This window comes from Melitaea cinxia, chromosome 15 (genome assembly GCF_905220565.1).
Source record: "Melitaea cinxia chromosome 15, ilMelCinx1.1, whole genome shotgun sequence".
In the NCBI taxonomy this organism is placed as follows: Eukaryota; Metazoa; Arthropoda; class Insecta; order Lepidoptera; family Nymphalidae; genus Melitaea; species Melitaea cinxia.
In genome coordinates this window covers 10,113,174-10,133,804 of record NC_059408.1, presented here as the reverse complement: position 1 = coordinate 10,133,804, position 20,631 = coordinate 10,113,174, and the positions used below count along the sequence as shown (strand labels likewise).

Here is a 20,631-nt window from a genome sequence, read left to right as displayed (position 1 = left end):
TGCCGTGAATCTAAGCTGTTATTTTGAGTTATTATAATTCACATCTTAGGATACTTTAACTTATTTACTTACATTATATAAGTAATTACGAAATTTCATTTGTATTCAGTTATTTTTAATGAATACACATACTGATAACGATAGCCTGTTACATTTAATTAGCAGGAATACACTATGTACTATCTCGTGTCAAAAGTTCACTTACGAGGAAACCGTTTAAAGCTACTTGTTTTGAAAACCACGCTGTAAAAACACATCGTTAACTGTTTGTTTTAATTATCAATTTTATCTTTTTGTTTTAACAGACCGTTTTAATTACGAGAAACTGTATGTGCGTCGTTAAATGCCAGTTATCGGACGCACTACGAAACAAATGAATATATTAAATTTTAGCTGCATTTCAATAAAATAACCTCATTTAGATTGTCTTTGTTTGTTTCAAAACATTTTTTTCTGTTCGAAAAAAATGTTTGAAGTTTTGTTTATTCTGTTTCTTTGATACAAAGTGCTCTCACGTCAAATTTTGGCGTCACTTTTAGTATGTTGAAAATAGAGTTCAAACTTGTCGTTTTCCACGATCGTAAGATGTGAAATTTATAATTGAAGGTCGTAAATTAAGGTGACATCGACAGTTGTGGCTCTCGGGAGCGAGACAAGTCGGAGGGAAGGATCGTACCGCCAATATTTTATCGAGAGGGCAATTATTCGATCATATTCGGGCAACAGTCTTGCTTCCTTAATTTGTTCGAAGTTGAATTTACGATTTATTATATTCTTTTTTATTTTGTAATACAGGAAATGAATGCGGTAGATTTGTTTAATTTACGCCACAGAAAAAAAAGATTGTTCATACACAATCACACATATAATTGTTATACAATTTTAACATAAGCTGTTTGTTGTTTCAAATGCAATTTTTTTATTTTTGTGACAGTGAAAAGTATCTGTTTGATTTTGCTCGTGGATTAAAGTAAAACAAATTTTTTAGTTGCATTGTAATCATAAGAGATGGGTTGATGTCTTTGTAAAACAGCTTTAAATATTTATTTTGTTATTATCTATATTATATTAATACGTGGAAAAAAAACTTTGTACCCATTTTTATGAAATTTTCTCGGATGGAGGAGTATTAAATTTCGCACATTTATCTATATTCCAATAATTATTATAAAGAGGTAAAGTTTCTAACTTTGTTTGTTTGTTGGGGGTAATCTTCGCAAATACTGATCCGATCATGAAAATTCTTTCACTAACAGAAAGCTACACTATTCAGGAGTGATATAGGCTATATTTAATTGTTATTGAACAAAAAATTCAGTGAAAAATAATAGTATAATCAAATCGTAAATCAAGTCGGAGAAATGCGAGCGAGATAAAAACTACTACGAGTATACATTTGCATCACAAAAATAATTAGCGCCCAGCGAAGTGAGCACGGGTCGGCTAGTAGTTTATTAAAAGAAGTGCCGGATGCTAATATATTTTTAAATTATGCATAAAAAATACAGTAAATCAATTAAAAAAAACACACACACACACACACTACCGTTTATTTGACCCACACACGCAAATATACTCTTTTGTTTAATGTTAAAGTCTGTGGTTTTACGAGTATGATCCAACTTCGACCACTGGGCAACCACTAGTTTGTATTAATCGGTGTGTATGTAGTTTGATAAACATGTAAGTTGAAGTTTCACATAATATCATTATAATTAATAACAAAATTGGACAAAAAATAAAAATTATTAATGAATTTCGATTTTAATGGTGATTTTTGTATTCGAAAGTTGGTGCTCGTCATGTGGTCACATATACTTTTCAATATATTATATTATATGTAATAGATTATGCAGTTGTAGAAAGATATACGTGCTTGTAAATCTTATTTTTCGTATTTAAGGGCAAAGGCAGCCCGCTAAGACAATAGCTTAAAATATTAACAAAGTATATTTTATCTCCACACTAAGGCCAATGATAAGCAAACTAAAATACAATAAATTAAAAAAGCGTTTAATATCACCTAATCTTAAAAATACATAAGTACCCTTCCCCATTCGTTTAAGTTTTATTAAATAAATATTTTTATGTATAAGAGTTTTTCGAGTTCCCGATCTGTTAATGTTTAGATATAGACATACAGAACCCGGATAAAGCCAGTCCCCGATCAATTGCGCGTCACCTCTGAAGCCTCCCGCTGGCTGATTTAATTCGCGCCTTGACAAAAACCCTTTAACGCTTTCGCCGGTGACAGATCACAGTCGGGCGCCTCTCGCGCTCTTGACGTTCCTATTATCACTCGGAATTGCCACTGGGAACTTGCTTCTGTATTCGTGTGTTCTGATCTGATATACTTTTACATTATTTTTAAAATCGTCTTTAAAGCTATTTTATTTCAGTGTGTTGAAGATTACCATTATCAATTAACAGTCAACGTTTAGATAGTAATTTTTTGTGTTAGTAATACGTCTGCTTAAAGTAAGTAGTTTTCTATAGTTTTATAAGTTCTTTGTCGTCATCATTGTCCTTTATACATGTAAGTAAAATATTCGGCTGATTTGACGAAATGGCTAATAAACCATAAGTCCTCCACAATCTGTTACCATCTTTAAGTAATCATCCTTTGGTGTGTGATAAAACATAATAAAAAATAAATTAAATATATTTAACTTTTTTTAATTTTGTTGTATCTAATTCCGTAGAATTCAAATATAGTTCGGATAAAACGTCACCTATAACCTGGAAATGGCGATATTTTACGATACCATTAAAATGAGACATAAAAATGTAAATAGTAGATTAATTAACATAGAAGCGATTACGACACGGTCTTGTTCTGTGAAGCGGTAGGAAGCGAGGTGACGGGGTCGGGCGGACGCCCAACTATCGCTTCTAAGAGAGACGGACGGAAGGTCAGTCTACTGCAGTGTTCGCTGATGATAACTCTATCTATTCTATTTTGATGCTGTTTTGTTTTAAAAAAGCCGTCGTACATACTATGTATTATATGGATTTAAAAAAATCGTTGGCATTTTTTTATTATTTATTAAAAGTTATATCTTACAGTTTTCTTGGAAAGATATCAAAATTTATCTTAGGTACTGTTTGTCTTGACAAAAAAAATATATTAAATGTGTATGTAGGTTTTTAAGCTGTAATGTGTGGAGGTATTTGAAAGTTTAACGTATATAATATAATATAAATAATACAGAATATTTACATTTTACTGTATTAATATGTCTTTCGATATCATTAATCTATCAAAAAATTACGTATTTATTATTTAAAAAAAATATACATATTATAAGCAAAATAAGTGATATTCTCACACTACCGTGTACGCTGCTGTATCGTGTTTCGTAGAAAAACTTGATCATTGTCATACAAATGTATCTGTTGTTGTGCCCAGTAATTGCCAGCCTAGTGTGTAATTTGCGAAGGGCCATTGTACTAGAGTCAATGCGAACCCGGCTTTGTTTGTTATCAAGTCGATTTTAGTTAGGGGCAGTGATTTTATAAAAGGCAACGATCGGTTCTAACGGTTCTATTTATATATTTAACAAGTGGAAAACCATCGGCAGATTGTTGAAATATTTTCTTTATTCTTAGATAGTTGCTAATTTTATTGTGGATATTATATTTTTTCTTATATATTATTATATTTTTTATTGTGTGGAATTTTTCTGATATTTGCTTTGATATATTATCCTTAAAAATGAATTCTGAATTGCTGATACTAAGACTAAAAGTAAAATAGTATAAAAAATAGTTTATTATTAATTTATAGCATGTGATAAACGGAATAAAGCTTTGATTGAAAAATATAAATACATAATGTATATAACAATAGACTTAATAGAGCAATCCATTAGCACGTAACTATCCCTTTCTTAGCTCGCAACAATAAACATCTTCTCAATGGTATCTAACCTTAAAACACATTAGTGGGATTTCCTCTAATGACTACTAAAACAGAGGCGAGGATAACACTGTAAGTGACTCTAAGTTAAGGAGGTGGTAGCAGTTAAAAGCAATAAGCGATTTGATGACAAGGCCTAAAAGGCATGATAAATATTAAAGCTAAATTAATTATTGAAACATGTGACGCGTATTAACGATAAAAAAGGAATTCTTCACGCATTAATTTCTTATTTTAGATGGATTTTTAAGGTTTTGTTAAGCATCTGGCATATCGAACTATCGTATCCTAAATTATCATATTTAATTCTTGAGATAAAGTCTTTAATGGGAACAACTATAAAGTAGGAACAATGATAGTTAGTAATTTTATTTGAATAAATCGCTTCCGCTTATGAATTTTGTATCTTGCAAACAGTAGTGGGGAAGCTTGATTGATGAGCCGCCCTTGTTCTGATCGCCGGCTCAATTACACCACGATTACTTAATTTGACATGATACTTCGGGAGTTTCGACGCTCCCACTAAAGGGCTTATAATTTTGATGTTTCCGTGTTTATTTAATTGATTTCTTAAAACAGAGTGAAAGGCGGTAACAAATTAAGCATTATTGTGGTTTAATTGAAATTGCGATAGGAAATTAATGTAATTATAACGGGTCTGAAGTTTTTCCATGGACATATCGAAAATGTTTTAATGAATCTAAACTTTAACCAGCTAGTAAATAGCGGACTGAACAAATACCTCTTTTTCTTTATAGTAGAAAATTAAAGTTAGCTATTATTATTATTTTTCTGTATATAGGAAGATGATTTTCGAATCAAGAGGATCATCATTATTAAGTGTTTGTGATAACAAACGAGAACGACAGTTAGTTGATAGACACAAAGGAAATAAAAGCAAAGGCATCGTAGATTTACCCACAAGAATAAGTAACCAGAACTGAAAGAACGAAAAACGACATTTTGTAATGTACCTATTTAAAATTTATTGTTAAAATATACCTATATTTTTTATATTAAAATAAGAAGTACTTAAAGTTGATGAATCTGTGAAATGAAATTTTGTTGACTCTTTTTTTATTATTTTGTTTTACATTTTGTTATTCACAGATAATGCTTCAGATATTAGGGGAGGTATAGATAAAGAATTTAACAGACAAAATAGGTACAATGTAGTCATACCTCTATTACCCTTGTAGCTTTGCCTTGATTTGTTGTTGAGGTTTGTTTTTCTTGCTATATTTTAAATATCATTTCATTTTTTTTTTATGTAACTAGGTCGGCAAACAAGCGTAAGGCTCACCTGATGGTAAGCGATTACCGTAGCCTATAGACGCCTGCAACACCAGAAGCATCGCAAGCGCGTTACCGACCCAATCCCCAATCCCCCCAGGAGCTCTGGTCACCTTACTCACCAACAGGAACACAATACTGCTTGAAAACAGTATTATTTTGCTGTGATCCTCTGTAAGATCGAGGTACTACCCCAGTCGGGCTGCTCCACATTTTGAGCAGGAAATTCCTGCTGTGCCCTACCTCAGTTATTTTCATGAATCATAATTAATTTTTATAAAATTCCTAGTTATTCCACAAACAATGAAAGCTAGATAGATCTTAAATGAACCAATCAGATAAAACCTTTCAATTTTATAAACTTCATGTAAGTTAATTTATATTTTTGTTCATCAAAAATATTTTATGACATTAAGTTAGTACACCACAAAAATAACTGCATTCAAACACTCGACTAGTAAGTACTAGCGTTACTTTCTAATGCTATTTTATTACCTCTATAAATTCGACGGATCGCCCCAGGAGGCGCTTACTGACTGGCTATCGCGCCTTTCGATTTAGAATTCGCTCCGATCAAAATTGAAATAGCCGGCCCCTTTATCGGAACAATTTAAATTGGACATTTTAAAGACGATTCTTTCGGTCGAATTGGAAGGGTTCGCTGGTTAAATGACTACTGCTTTTTATTCGTAGATCTCTCTATAGATCACAGTCGTGATAAGAATCTAAGTATTTTAAATTGTTCGTCAAAAATGTTGTCTATTTGCAGCTTAGAGGATTTACCGTATTAGTAGTCACGTAGAGCTATTCGAAACCTTTTAGTATGAATGAACGACATTTGTCTTATTATAAATATATTGTATAGTGATAAATATATTTATAATGCTATATATTTACAGGAAGAAGACAAATGCCATTGTTTTTGCTAAACTATGATTCTACATTTATAACATTGCTTAACAACAATTTTATATTATCTATCAAACAGTTGTGATATTTTTTTTTCTCTAGTTAGTAAGCGAAACACTAAGTTAAAACGTGAATTACAGTGTAATAGGCAACATAAACAGCCACGTCCGAGCCAAGTTGGCGGAACTTTTTTGCTCCGGCATTCCATCTACGTAGAAATATAACTTAGATAAGCTAGTGTTTTGGAAGTGGTATGCAGAGAAATGGTTTTTGCAGGTTTTATAAACGTAAAGTTAGTGTAATTATACTTTAGTTTTTGCACTCCTTTAGTGATTTTAATACTTCTGTTAGTATGAACCTGTCAGTATTTTTAGTAATTACCTATCTACAAATCACAGTCAAAAATAGCAGAATTATGCATATTACATATTATTACACATTAGTTGTTTTTATGCAGTGGAAAAGTAGTTACATCAGTTTATTTTAATTTTATATGAAACTGAAATTTGCTCAATCTATTAAATTTCATGATCACGGGTAACACTTTGTGTTTCATATTTTTATGTATGTACCTACATGTCATTTCCATAGTTCATTGTTCTAAAATGGAGACTATCACGAATTCTTAACAAAGGGTGGTGCCAAATGGGGGGCAGTCCGCAAATAAAATTGTCGCCACAGAAGTTACGTCTCACGTACTTTGGTCATTGTGAATTCAGTACAGGATCCCGGTTTGTGCCACCTTCAAGTTTGTTTCGATTGAGGATTTATTTAGCAGAATGTGTTGCTTGGCACGGCGTTGTTGCTATTTGTGTTTGGGGCATATAGTTGTATGACTTAGAGCGCGGTGTATGTGAACGAAAAATTTGTTCGGGACAACTGGTGCAGTAATATTTGATGCCTATACCGGCTACCGGCCAATAATTATTGATGTCATATATCCAGTAAAATACCAACCAATTATTAAAAGATTGCACTGGTTCGTAACCTTGACATTATTTGTAGCAATGCATTACAACCTCATAAGATTAGTTATAATAAAGGCCTTAAGATCACCGTTTTTCTTTAAAAATAGGCCGTAATATGTGAATTGTAACAGTTGTTCAAGAAGTAGAGATATCTTCCTACCCTCCGTGGTGTTCAATCTTCAATAAACTTTTTTTACTTAAAATAATGTCAAATATATATATATAATGTCAAATATATATATATAATGTCAAATATATATATAATAATGTCAAATATATATATTATAATACAAAAAGCCTACATTTATTACACTTATTGGTAGCAGACTTCTGCGAATGATTTATAATTAATCGTATTGTAATATGTGAACATTTAAATTGCATATGGCAATGATTTTTGGTCACCCCGCTTTTATAATGATAACCCGTTAGTAAAAATACAAAGATTTTTATAGGTATATATAGAGTGTAGTAGGTATAGAAAAAATCGTAATATACTCGGCTCAGTTATGTACCTATATTGTCGTCTGGTTTCTTTATTGAGATTGCAGGGGATGGCGTCCTTTGTTCGGTCAAGATGGCGGAATATACGCTGACCCAATCTTTCTAGATTAATTTGCTTTATACCATTTCTTTAGATAATAATAGCAGGCCAATAACGTTAAGGTAAAGTAAGGTAATAAGAGGTCTTAATCAGAAGATTACTGTACTAAATGAAATGCATATGTATATTGTAAACATTGTGTGTGTATAGCAACATTCTTTTCGAACTGTAATTTTCCTGAAAACTTTTCATAATCTATAAATGTAGGTCATTGACTCATCACCAATTCTCAAAAATCGCTGGACGCATAAAGATAAAATTTGGCAGGGAAGTAATTGATAGTAGACGTCCGCTAAGAACGGATTTTTGGATAGAGCCGTATTAAAGGGTTCTAAGGACTCTTTTAAGTTTATATGAAAGTCCTTCATTTTTTATACTACGAGCTTAAAATTTATTAGAAAGATAGCTAATAGTTGGCAAATGTCTACTAATTTTGCGACAGGGCCGCATTGAAGAGGTCTAAGGGCTCTCTTAAAAGTTTTTACAAAAGTTCTACGTTTTGGTGACGTGAATTTAAAATTTGACAGACAGATAGTCAAATATTAGTAGACCAAGAAAGGATTTTGCGACAGGGCTGCACTAAAGGACGCATCTTAGGACTCAAACATTTTTTGAAATAGGTACCTACTATATTTTTTGATTTCTTTAAAGTCTAAGAGCTAAGAATGATTTCATTAATTTTCTAAAATTTTGTACAATCACTATAAGTTTATAGTTAATAGAAGCTCATTAAGAACAGATTCTTAAAAATTGTATTTCTAGGGAAGTAAAATAGGTGTTGAAAGTTTGTATAACAAGTCCATCATTTTTGAAATTCGAAACATAAAACTTAGTTTTTAGACTACTGATTAAAAATAAATAAAAAGATGCGTATTTCAGCATTTGTGATCTAGCCTTAAAGGGGTGAACATGGGGTAGAAATTCGTATGGAGTCTGTCTTGTCTGTAAAGCTTGAAATCCTTAGTTTTTAGATCACAAATATATAAATATGTTGGTATCGCATTTTTAAAATTAAGGAAAAATCACTTGTCAAAATCATTGACATTTTTTTAAGAATGCAACAAATTTTTGCATAAACCTCTATTTCTGGACTGCTTTTGAAATTATAAGTAACATTTTATCCTTTATTTTAAGCCTAGTTAGGTATTAATTGAAATAAATCAATAAAAGTGTTGTGTGAAGTGTTCCTGTCATAACGGAAATGGAAATGATATTTTATTTTTAGGCTTTTAATTGTATATAACATAAATAGCTATTCCAGCAATTTCGGTAATTTATAAATTATGTATGATAAAATAAGTGATTAGTTAGTATTACCGAAATCACTTAAAAATGACTTGAAAAAACTTGAGGGAAGACTGTTTATCGTTCGACTGTTGAAACGTAATCGAGAGCGAGCTCTACAAGCAGTCTGGTAGCTCTAATGGAAGGTGAACCACTGTGGTGTGCGAAGGTATTTTAAATTGTTGAATTATAATTACTATATACCACTATTGCTCCTCTTTGTAAATATTATCAATTAGAACACGAGCGATGCCGTGGGCAACTGCTAGATATGTAAATAGACGGGTACATGTGTGTCATTCATAATATATGATAAAGATATCATGCTAATTTTGTTACTTTGTAATGTTTTCATTTCCAAAAATATCTTTTTCAAATTATAAAACAAATAAAACCTTTCTTCTATTAATTTTAATAAGTTTATGATAGTATCTAAAGCATGTAGGTACGTATGTTTTTCTTGTTTCATATTCCTGTATGAAATAGGCATAAGTTTTAATCCTCAAAAACGTATAATTACTTATGGGTCATTATCTACAGATAAAAATGTACCTCAATTCGCTTTTGTATGACTGACAATAAATACAAATAATAAATCAACATATTATTCAACAGAGCAGACTATTAGGTAGAAAGTAAGTGTAAATAAAAGCAAAATTTTTTTTAATGTAATTAAATCTTTAATCAGAGCAAAATTAATTTATAAGTACGTCAATTAATTAAGTAAAACATCTATTATTATGAGTTTGCTCGACATTTAGTTAGAAATTACAAAGCTTGACTATGCAATTTTAAAAAAATTCTATGATAAAGTAAATTTACAATATACATTGTACAGTTACAAATTAAAACAGCAAGTAATGTTGTCACAAAAGAAATAATCACATGAATTATTCACTGTGACCCAACTGTACCTAGTGCCTAAAATTCTTCTTCAATGTCAACTAAGTACAGTATATGTATAGTCTATATATAGTACTGTATAGACAGATAGATACATAGTACAGTAAGATAGCCTTGCTTACTTTGTTACACTCTGGGACTGCGGTTCGACTAATAAAATTCAAACATAATATATTCTTACAAATGATGATATATGAGGGAAACGGTACCTATTTTAAATAATTTAGCTGCAGCTTTGTGTCACAGTCTAATATATTTGTGTGGTCGACGTTATTACATCATATAAATTCTAATACACGCAGACATGAACTGCATATTAACGCCGCGAAGACTGAAAATAGAATATGTTTCGTTTTGCTGTTTACTGTTTTCGGCTTATAAATTGCTGTTGAGCTGTTGTTAATTACGAGAAATACGTTGGGTATTTACTGACATACAGAGCATATCCGGAAAGTCTTAGCAATACTTGTAATCTAGGTCAAAATATGTTGTTGAAAAATAATGAATAATATGAACAAAATTACTAGATACGTCTTATATAAAACGTTAAAAAAATTGTCATCGTGTCGTGATATAATAATAACATAATAATAGGAAATGTTGTCATTATGACATTGATGTATTATTGGGTAATCTTTGAACAATTATTTGAATATCTTCAAAAATTTGCATGTCTGCGTTGTAATGGTTTAAAATAAAACTTGTCAGTAAATAGCTATCGTAGCTTATGTATCTACGCAGTGCGAAGTTAGTGTCAATGACATTACGGGTCTGCGCCATATTGTACATGATCTAAACTTCTTGATTGAAGTAAAAGTAAGTACGGTATGATGTCTGTTTATATATACCTACCTAATTATTATGAAATGTCTAATTTTATGCCATAAATTTGTTGAAAACGGAAAATCAGAACTGAATAATTCATAAAGGCACTCGTGAAATTTGTAGTGCACTATATTTAATTCATTTAAATAAATGATTATCTTTTACCTAATATACCTACTTATATTTCATACACATATTATATGAAGATGATAATATCAGCTATCGCTGTATTTTATTGTTCCCAATGGTTTAAAAGACAATTAATTTAGATTATTATCAAATATTTAAGAACTACTTAAAACAAAAAAGAAGGTAGAATTACCTTTTTTATATACTTATTTGCAAGGAGTTAAAACAGAGCTCTTAATATCTACATAAAACCTTTGCACAAGGAACATCAATTTTCTTTAATCAAGTTTCCACAGTGGTTCGCACAATTCTTATCTCTACGAAGTTAACGATATTAAATATTGTCGGTATGAAATCGATTATCGTGTCTGTTTAATTCGATTAACAAAGGACGTGTATGTGAAAATCGATTCTGATTGTCACCTTCACGAGTAATACTGCGAACTACTTGATTAATTTTCTTACATTTTACTTTATTGCTTACATTTTTGTATCAAATAATAATTAATAAATATTTTTTGTTAAAAAAGCGAAGACGTTATTGAATAGAGTTTGTATATCTATTATATCAACTCTACATAACAAACTTTATATAAACATATTCCTAATAGTTAGATTCAGAAAGAAGGGTCACATAGGTACGTAGGTAATATTAAAATAAATAAAAATATAGAGATAAAAAAAAACGGATTCAAAATATAATTGCAAAAATGATTTAAATAACCATTCTTGTAGAATATAAACATTAATATAGTTGTTTAAAATCCTTTCATTTTTTTATTTCATTCGATTTGAGTTACCTATATGTCAAACAAAGATACGTGTTTAAGGCCAATCCAATTTGAAAACTAAACTCGAACGTTACACCGAATGCATTTTTTATTTCTTTCAGCAATATCCGTTGCATACCCGTATATGAAACCCAACTACTAACTAGGTAGAGTCAACTGGTTACTTGATGCGCGCGGCACCTGTGCCTTCACAGAATCCGCTGACAGACAAAGACGCAGATAATAAGGAACATCCCATTGGTGCATCCGAGGCGCGGCCCCGCCCAGTCGCACGCCCGACCAATCGGGACCTCCCTTACAGATCTCAAGCGTTATCTAGTTATCTGCCGTCTCACTTGCCACACTAGCTATTTTCAGACATGAAAATCTGATATAGCGCTGAAATAGCGCAACACTAAAGTCGACATTTGCAAAACCGTTTGCGGTAACGATTTTTTTTATTAGATTAAAAAGAAATAAATTTAAATGAACGCAAGCGATCTTTGAACCTCTTAGTAGTTAAATTTTAATGACTCAATGAGGTAATCGATTCTGTTCATTGGTTGAGAAATTAATGTAAATAAGGAACCATTGACTTCTATTTAGCGATTCAATGCGACACGATAAGACACAAATTGCCGGCTCGTATTTAATACCTACTTTGCTTTGTTTTCCAAATCGACGCTGTGTATTAACCGCCACTTTAATTTGAAACATGTGTATATTTCGTGCTACGTATAACTCAATTATAAAACGATCGATTACAGGTATTAAGAGAGGTCAACGTTACTGGATATGTAGCGCGACTGGTTTCTTATAATCCCTGTCGATAACTGAAGGGCCATTGTTTAAGCGTCACTTCTGTAAAATACAGTAACGATGTTATTGTAACTTCGACGATATACAAAAAAAAACACGTAATTAATATCGAAATAGGACACCATTCAAATGAATCAATGTGCAAATAAGACCTAACATTGTCTTTGTTATATAATTGGTTATATTATTACGGAGGAATTATTTACACCATCGTAACAGCGATGTTTTCAGATTGTAACCTTGTATAAGCGTCCCCGAAACTCGTATGAGAGAGAAGGGTGCGGAGAGGTGCGGAGTGAGGGGTGTGGGGCGGCCCGGGCGAGGGTATGATTCGGGATTATAGGGATGAGCTCTTGCCTCCTCTCGTTACTCTGGGAGCGATCGTCGCGGCCGTCGCACATATCTCGCGATCCCGTCGCATCGGGATTGTGCGTTCCGACGAATCCGACGTATTGACATCCCTGACAATTCGAATTTTAAATTATCTTATCTATATTTTTTTAGTGTTGTGTTTGAAAATAAGTGAAATTCTAAGGGATTTTTTTTTCTAATATGACCAGTGTTTGACTAATTATTATTTAATTATATTTTTTGTAATGTGTTTCTGGACTAAAACTAGAATGCTTTAAATTAAATTTTAAGCGATTTAGAATGAAGATGTCCGGTAAGTTTTAATATTTAAATACAAATAATAATAAAGTTAAGCATAATCTACCTGATTTTAAAAGACTTATTTTACCTAATATTTGTTTATTGAAATTATAAATTAACTAATATCCAATTAATTAAAACGAAACAATATAGTCATTAGAAATAAGTAATACATTTTCCCTAAATTAATATAAAATAGTGAAAGAAATACTATAAAGTGGGTTATTTCCTTAATCAAATATATTGTTAAATTAATTGCGATAGTTAAATAGTTAGTAATTATCTACTACTAAATATTAAGAATATTTAAGTAGGTAATTTATATGTTTACTACCAATTAGATAAAAAATTGTGGTTCAAGCGCCTACTATCCTTTATCTTCTATTACAAAAATTAGTCAGTAAATGAACAAAAGTCTTTTTGTTAATTTTTGATAAAAACCTTTATAAATTTATTTAGTTATTGATTTTACGTTTTATAGTGCGATATAAATGAGGTACTTGTGCCGTCCTTGCCCGTAGATTAAATAAGCACAAATAGTGACTCTACGTAAAAAAAATTGAATTTTGTATTGTCACCTTTATGCTTTATTCATCTTCGATAATATCATTCTTCGACTAAATTATAATAGTAAATATATATACCCATTTGTTAACCGACTTCAAAAAAGCAGAAGGTTACTCAATTCGACCGTATATATATACATATATACATTTTTATGTATGTTAGGGGATAACTTCGTCGTTTATGAACCGATTTTGATAATTCTTTTTTTTTGTTAGAAATGAGATATCAAGAGTGGTACCATGATAAGGAAACCACGATCTGATGATGGTATCCCAGAGAAATCGAGGGGAACCTTCGAAAATCTATTGTTAATTTTCTTCATTTACTTACGTTGTATTAGGTACTTGTTGATGCAATTGAAGTCGGTTTTTTAACGTTTGCGAGGAAACACAATTATCCAATCTCTTATCTTTGAAACTTATACTGACGCGTATATTTAAATTACTTAGGTACATTTCTTTTTGTCAATATAAAAATGTATCGCATAATTAATACGCTTGAGCCTACCGCTGCTGAGCAAAGGCCGCTTTCCCCATGTAAAAGAAGGATCAGAGCTTAATCCACCACGCTACTCCAATGCGGGTTGGCGGATATATTCACTATTATGAGTAACGATCGCTATCAGATGTACATGATAACAAACGGGACCGATGGCTTAACATACTTTCCGAGGCACGGTAGGGATTTGCACTTGTGGGGACCCACAAGGACTGCACAAAAACCCAGACCACGGCAAACATCTGTATGGCCAATACAAATGTTTGTCATGTGTGGGGATCGTACCCGCAACCGCCAGCGCAACAGCTACAAACCAGTGCTGTGACTGTTGCGCCAACGCGTAATATTTCTGCAACCATAATTTTTATTTTCTGCAAATTTATTTGTAATGTAACAGATTGAAATCAAGAAGATGGACTCGCTTTGTATCATTAATTCTCCTTATTGAGCAACTGATTTAATTTTTAAGTCATCATTACCGACTATTATATTAAATATTCTAAAATAAACAATATACAATTTAAATGATAATTAAAAGATCTATTACTGATTCTATATTATCTATTGAACTAAATAATAATTTATCACACGAAGATTTTTCTTAAAGATAAAAAACTGAAGACGTTTTTTTTATACAGCTAATCGAGTGCTAACTAAAAATGTTAAGAGCGTGCGAAATAACCCAAAATTATGACAGATTATTAAAAAAAAAAAAGTTTTTTTATCTGTGGCAAAATGGCGGTTTAATCTTTTGGCGGGCGCCGCCGGCCAGAAAGTTTGTTTACTTTTATTGTTTGACACAACTTAAAGTTGTTAAGGGCTTAGTTTATAACATTTATATGTGAAATCATTTTTATTTGATCTTAATAACTGTTCTAATTTTTTTTTGGGTGGATGGATCCGCAGAATAATATTTTTTTTTTTTATATCACTAGGTCGGCAAACAAGCGTACGGCTCACCTGATGGTAAGAGATTACCGTAGCTTATAGACGCCTACAATACCAGAAGCATCAAAAGCGCGTTGCCGACCCAATCCCCAATCCCCCCCAGGATCTCTGGTCACGTTACTCACCAACAGGAACACAATACTGCTTTAAAACAGTATTATTTAGCTGTGGTCTTCTGTAAGGTCGAGGTACTGCCCCAGTCGGGCTGCTCCATATTTTGAGCAGGAAATTCCTGCTGTGCCCTACCTCAGTTAAATAAAATAATATGTTATAGGTAGGTATTGTATAATTATAACGAAAAAAAAAAATACGTGAGTATTTTTTGTGAAAAATAAAAGACTATAAATACGTTACGATCCACCATCCCGCAGTGGAGCAGAATGGTGGATTAAGCTCAAATCCTTCTCCTACACGAAGAAAGTGGCCTAGGTAGGTATGTCCAGCTGCGGGACGTTACAGGTTAAATGGCGATCGAAATAAGTCACAAATGTTGTATATAAATAAAATGACAATCGTTAGTTGACTAGCCTGTTGGCGCAGTTTGTAGTGACCCTGTGTGCTTTCTGTTCTGCGGGTTGCGGGTTCGATTTCTGCCTGAGTCTGGGTGGTGGTATATTTGTATTTTTATATTTACGTAAGTATTATTTCTAAGTATATTTATTAAAAAAGTACCTATAACAGTCGGCTGTTATCTATAACACAATCATTAAGTTGCTTACCTTAGGAACAGACGACAGTGTGCGTATATTAAAAGAAATAAAATAAAAATATTACAAAACTATTTTGTCATTTCAATGAATTTCTACCAAATAATGAACCAATTATTTATCGATAAATTCATATTTATTATAATAAACTTGCTGAAAAAGGTGCAGGGGTAGCAGAACAGCATGGAAATCAAATGATCCTCAAAGTAGCTATTAATTTGTAATCATCAATTAAATTAATTTATTGACATAACAGCATTGAACATAAAGCAGAAAGTAAAAAAGAATTTTTATACCTACCTAAACAATATTCACCTTCTTTTAAAGGGAATAAATGTTATACCTAAATGTTTATTCAATTAAGAATTTGTAACTTAGTATCTACCTACTTGTAACTTAGTATCTACCTACTTGTTTTTTAATTTTATTATAAGAAAAAAAGGACAAATCTTTTTAACTTGCCGTTGACGCATAACATACACTCAATAGATATTCTCGCTTTAGAAAGTAACTTTCTAAGAAACGTTCGACGGTCGTCAAACGAATACATATTTTGCAAATATAATATCTGATGAGGCATGCAGTTTGCACGGCTGTTTAATTTTTCGAAAATCCAATATATATACCATACTCATCCCTATCACGACGACTTAAAGATAGTTTTTGAAGTATAACGAGAGTCTTTGTCGAGTTTAAAGTGTTTTATGATGGTATGAGACGAGCCGTGAACTCTCGGTGACACAGCGACATAAGCCACGGTTATTGTCAGTCGCCGTAACTAACTCGTGAAATCGGCTCGCCTTGGGGTCTTGGAACAGAGATAACTCGAACCGGCCGACCATAAAATATTTCTTTACTATGCTAATATTATATCCTTGCATTGCATATTCATTGAATACATATTAATAATTAGTTATTGTGATTTATGAGCAGTGATGGTCTAGTGGTTAGCATGTTGATTCGATTGGCCAATTTGCAAAAGCATCGGTGAATTTTTAGTTAATGTTTTTGTTTCAAGCTATGTAAAGAAAATGTCTAGTTGTGAGAGGAGTTCTTTAATATTTTTCTATATCCGTGGTTACGTTCAAAGTCTCACTCACTCAACAGTATATACTTGACTATTTACAGTATATTATTGACTTTTATATGATATTTTGTTAACTTTTGTATATCATTTTGAACATTTCTTGAATTTGAAAAGTCACAAACCTAAGACTTAACGAACAAATTCTAAAAATTGTTCTAGAAAGAAAGTAACTGGAAATTGATGCGTGTAACTTTCATACACTAAAATTTTGTACACGGAAATTTCGCAAATGATTATTTAAATTTAGAATATGGAAACAATTTACAAAATCATAAAATGTTTATTTATTTTTTAAATAAATTGTTTGGGTATTAAAAATGAAACTAAATTTAATATCAATTAGATTTTATACAAATTGATTGCGACAGGTGAACTGGCATAGCAACCGCGCTAAAGGAACGCAGTTCTTACCGAACTGGATTTACAAAAGGGATCCTTTAGACACGTTCACGCACATCCTGCGTTTTGTTAGACGGAACTGCACTTTTATAATGCTAAGCAGTTATCATTCTTCGCTTGTAATCTTATTGTATTAGAGGTCCATCAAGCGTCTAATTTTAAAGAGTTTTTTTCATTGCCACGTGCTGTGGAAAACGTATGGACAAGATAGGGGTTGTTTTAACAAGTATATTAGTAGTAATGGGGTGGTTATGATTTATGGAGTGTCTCTTTCAGCTGTATTTGCTGGGGGATGCAGTTTATTGATGACACGCGTGCGTTGCGTCGCTTGTAATGAATTCGTTTCCTTCGCTAAACACTATTGTCGGCTATTTGTCTTTCTACTTTGATGTGGTGGACGGAAATGATAAATTATATTACAGTTTTTTAGTGTAGCGTCTTTTTTAGCTCATTGTAATGTGTTTCTACACTTGGGTTATTAAGAGTGTAGTTAGTTTACGTTAGCCCAGAAAAAAGTGCTCTGTAACTTTGACCAGACCCATCTAGAGTTATGTCTTTCGATGCGCTAAATGCGAATTTGGTGCAAATTCCAAATAACGGTCAAAAATAGGTAAAAATAGCAAAAAAAAAATTGAAATTATTTGTAACCTACCTACAAGTATTATTTTTTTTTTTTGTGTTACTCACATATTAGGGAATTCTAAACATTTTTTAATATCATATGAAAAATCGTTCGTTCCAGCGGGGATCAAACGAAAAGACGGCGCAACAGTTGCTTAGAACCGAATATAAAATCATCATATTAGAAATTTTGGAGGATTGCGGAAAACCGGGATGTCTGGCGCGAACTTGGGGAGGCCTATGTCTAACAGTGGACTGCCATAGACTGAAGTGATGATGTGATGATGATGTTTCTTATGTATTTTATGCTGAACTTAAATTCGTAGTTTAGATTGAGATTCAGATAAAGCGCATCGAAATACACAAGAAATATCCATGACCTAGTTCGAGATTTTTTTATTTGCATTTCATTTTAAGTTTTTTTGCGATTTTTAGAGCTTTTTGCAATTAACTCTAAATTTAGATGGTTTATGAGCCAAACCAACTTCAGATTTGGGTTCATTACATTGAAATACTTAAGAAACATACATGTGCTATTTAAAAAAAGTCATTTTGCATAAATACGTGTTTTTTCAATATTTTTAACCAATTTTGGCGGTTTTTACGAGATTCAGCGCATCGAAATACCTCAATTTTTATAGGCCTGTGTTGATAATAGTATTGAAAAAATAATTTAACTATTATGCCACAAAACAATTTTGTTTATGATCATTACCAGTGAGGCCGCTCACTGATGCGGTTTATGATCTGAGATTTGCTAATTCTTCTGTGAGCAATAAAAATAAAAGAAACAAAGAAATATCTTCATGTTGATTTGCATTTCGGAGGGATGCTCTGAGAGACAAGAGACAAGCGGAAATCCTTTGTGGCGAGCGGAAACCAGGCATAATGCGATCACCATCTTGCATTCCATCATTTTTTTATGTCTGAAATAAGACAGGTTCGCGTTGTCAAGACGCAGGAACGATTGGAGTTCTCATTTATAACTAAAACACTTAACGATTAACCATTTAGTTTTTATTGATATTTTAAGACTGTTTCTAAATTTAAAATTTTCCTTAAAAATATAATGTTTTAACTTTTGCTTATTGTTCCACAGCGGCAGACAGCCAGGAATCTGGCAGTCCTCCTCCCAGCCCAACAGACTCTGGAGCTTCAGAATCAGCGCCCACCCTAGTCCATATCAAACAGGAAACTATGGCTCCAGGCACAGACATGAAGGAATATTATGGCGCATTAGATTTTGCTCTCCCCGACGCGTACTTACCACCGAGCTACGACTACGCAAGAAATTTTTTATCAAGGCCATTAGACTTACCTAATCAAAGATTCCTAGAGTCAGCTAAAAGTCCTGAGAGAAATGACGATGACTACAAGGATGATTTGGAAAAGTTAGAATTTAATATGCCAAATGAACTAGTGGTTAAGTCTGGTGGTATATTTGCACGGGGTCATATACCCTGTGGTACTAAATATGGACCATTTAATGGGAAATGGGAAACACAACCTTTGGAAAGAAGATACGCTTGGGAGGTAAGTTTTTTTTTTTATAACAATACAAAATCAGGTTAAGGAATTTCTAATTGCCATTTCTAGTTACATTACGCATTATTACAATGAAATAGTCAGAAACAGTCTTTCGTATTAATAAAATTGGTTATCCAAACAATTCATAAACAAATAACTCAAAATAAAATTGAATAGTGTCAACACTTACTATCCCAACTAATTAGAAAAGGCATCGAATTTTCGTAACATGCATTTTTAAAAGGAACCACTTGTACTTTCGGGTCGAGTAATGAAGTGTCAAAACTCAATAAGGGTCTTGTTAATAATAATCTCCTAAAACTGGAGCTTTGAAACAAATGTCAGCAGCAGCAGTAAACTGTTTATTTTATTGGTGTCCTTAAGTAGCACTGCATTTTTTATGTGTTGTTCTTGAAGTGACTCCTTTACCTCTTATATCATGTCACACACCGATGCTTTTAAACTAATTTTTATAATGTGAGAAATATTTGTTCGAACGTTTTGGCTGCTTTGTAATATTTTTATAAGAAAAAAAACAATTTACGTTTACCTAACGTTACAGTTAAGAATAATTTCAGCTTTTTTTAATTCATAATCGATTTCAGACATCATCAGTATTATTACAGAACTTAGGTTACTAACTTTTTATTACTAAGCTGTTCTCTATACTTGAATCTCTTGATCTCTACATTATGGTGTTAGTTGTCAATTATTTGTCCAATTAAATAAAGTGTGTTCAAGTGTAAAGATCGACGTTGATACATGAATGAAGGACTTCAAATGATTGAATGCGTAGTCTCAGATCTCAGAGGGTGTGGCGTTATCTGCCTGTAGGAAGCGGAAATCAATTGTCTGTTCCGATTCCTAGATTATGCCAAAATTGATCGCAAAAAGTACGAATATATCGAATTTCTATTGATATCATATTTTGTTAAGAGAGCATTCTATCTCTATCAATATTATTCATAAATTTATTCTTTTTATTTACCTTGTCAAGAAACCGATAGAGACTTGAAATAGAAATAATCAATTAATCCCCTTACAAAGGTTTTAATAGGAATAAAAATCCGGCCAAGTGCGAGGCGGACTCGTGCACCGAGGGTTCCGTACAAAAAATATTAAAAATATTTTTGTTATATGGTGTAACTAAAATTTATGCTTTTCGCAATTTTTTCTTTATCTGTGCGATAAGACGTTGCTTCG

At 32.1% G+C, this 20,631-nt stretch overlaps 1 protein-coding gene across 1 annotated transcript in view; it reads left to right on the top strand.

Annotated features, from left to right (window-relative positions):
* Positions 1-13,074: 13,074 nt before the first annotated feature.
* Positions 13,075-20,631, top strand: part of LOC123660548 (histone-lysine N-methyltransferase MECOM-like) — a 38,459-nt gene continuing 30,902 nt past the window's right edge. Inside the window, exons 1-2 of the mRNA XM_045595605.1 lie at positions 13,075-13,087; positions 19,001-19,434. Coding sequence (XP_045451561.1) covers positions 13,075-13,087; positions 19,001-19,434 — 447 coding nt within the window. The remainder of the gene's footprint in view (positions 13,088-19,000; positions 19,435-20,631) is intronic.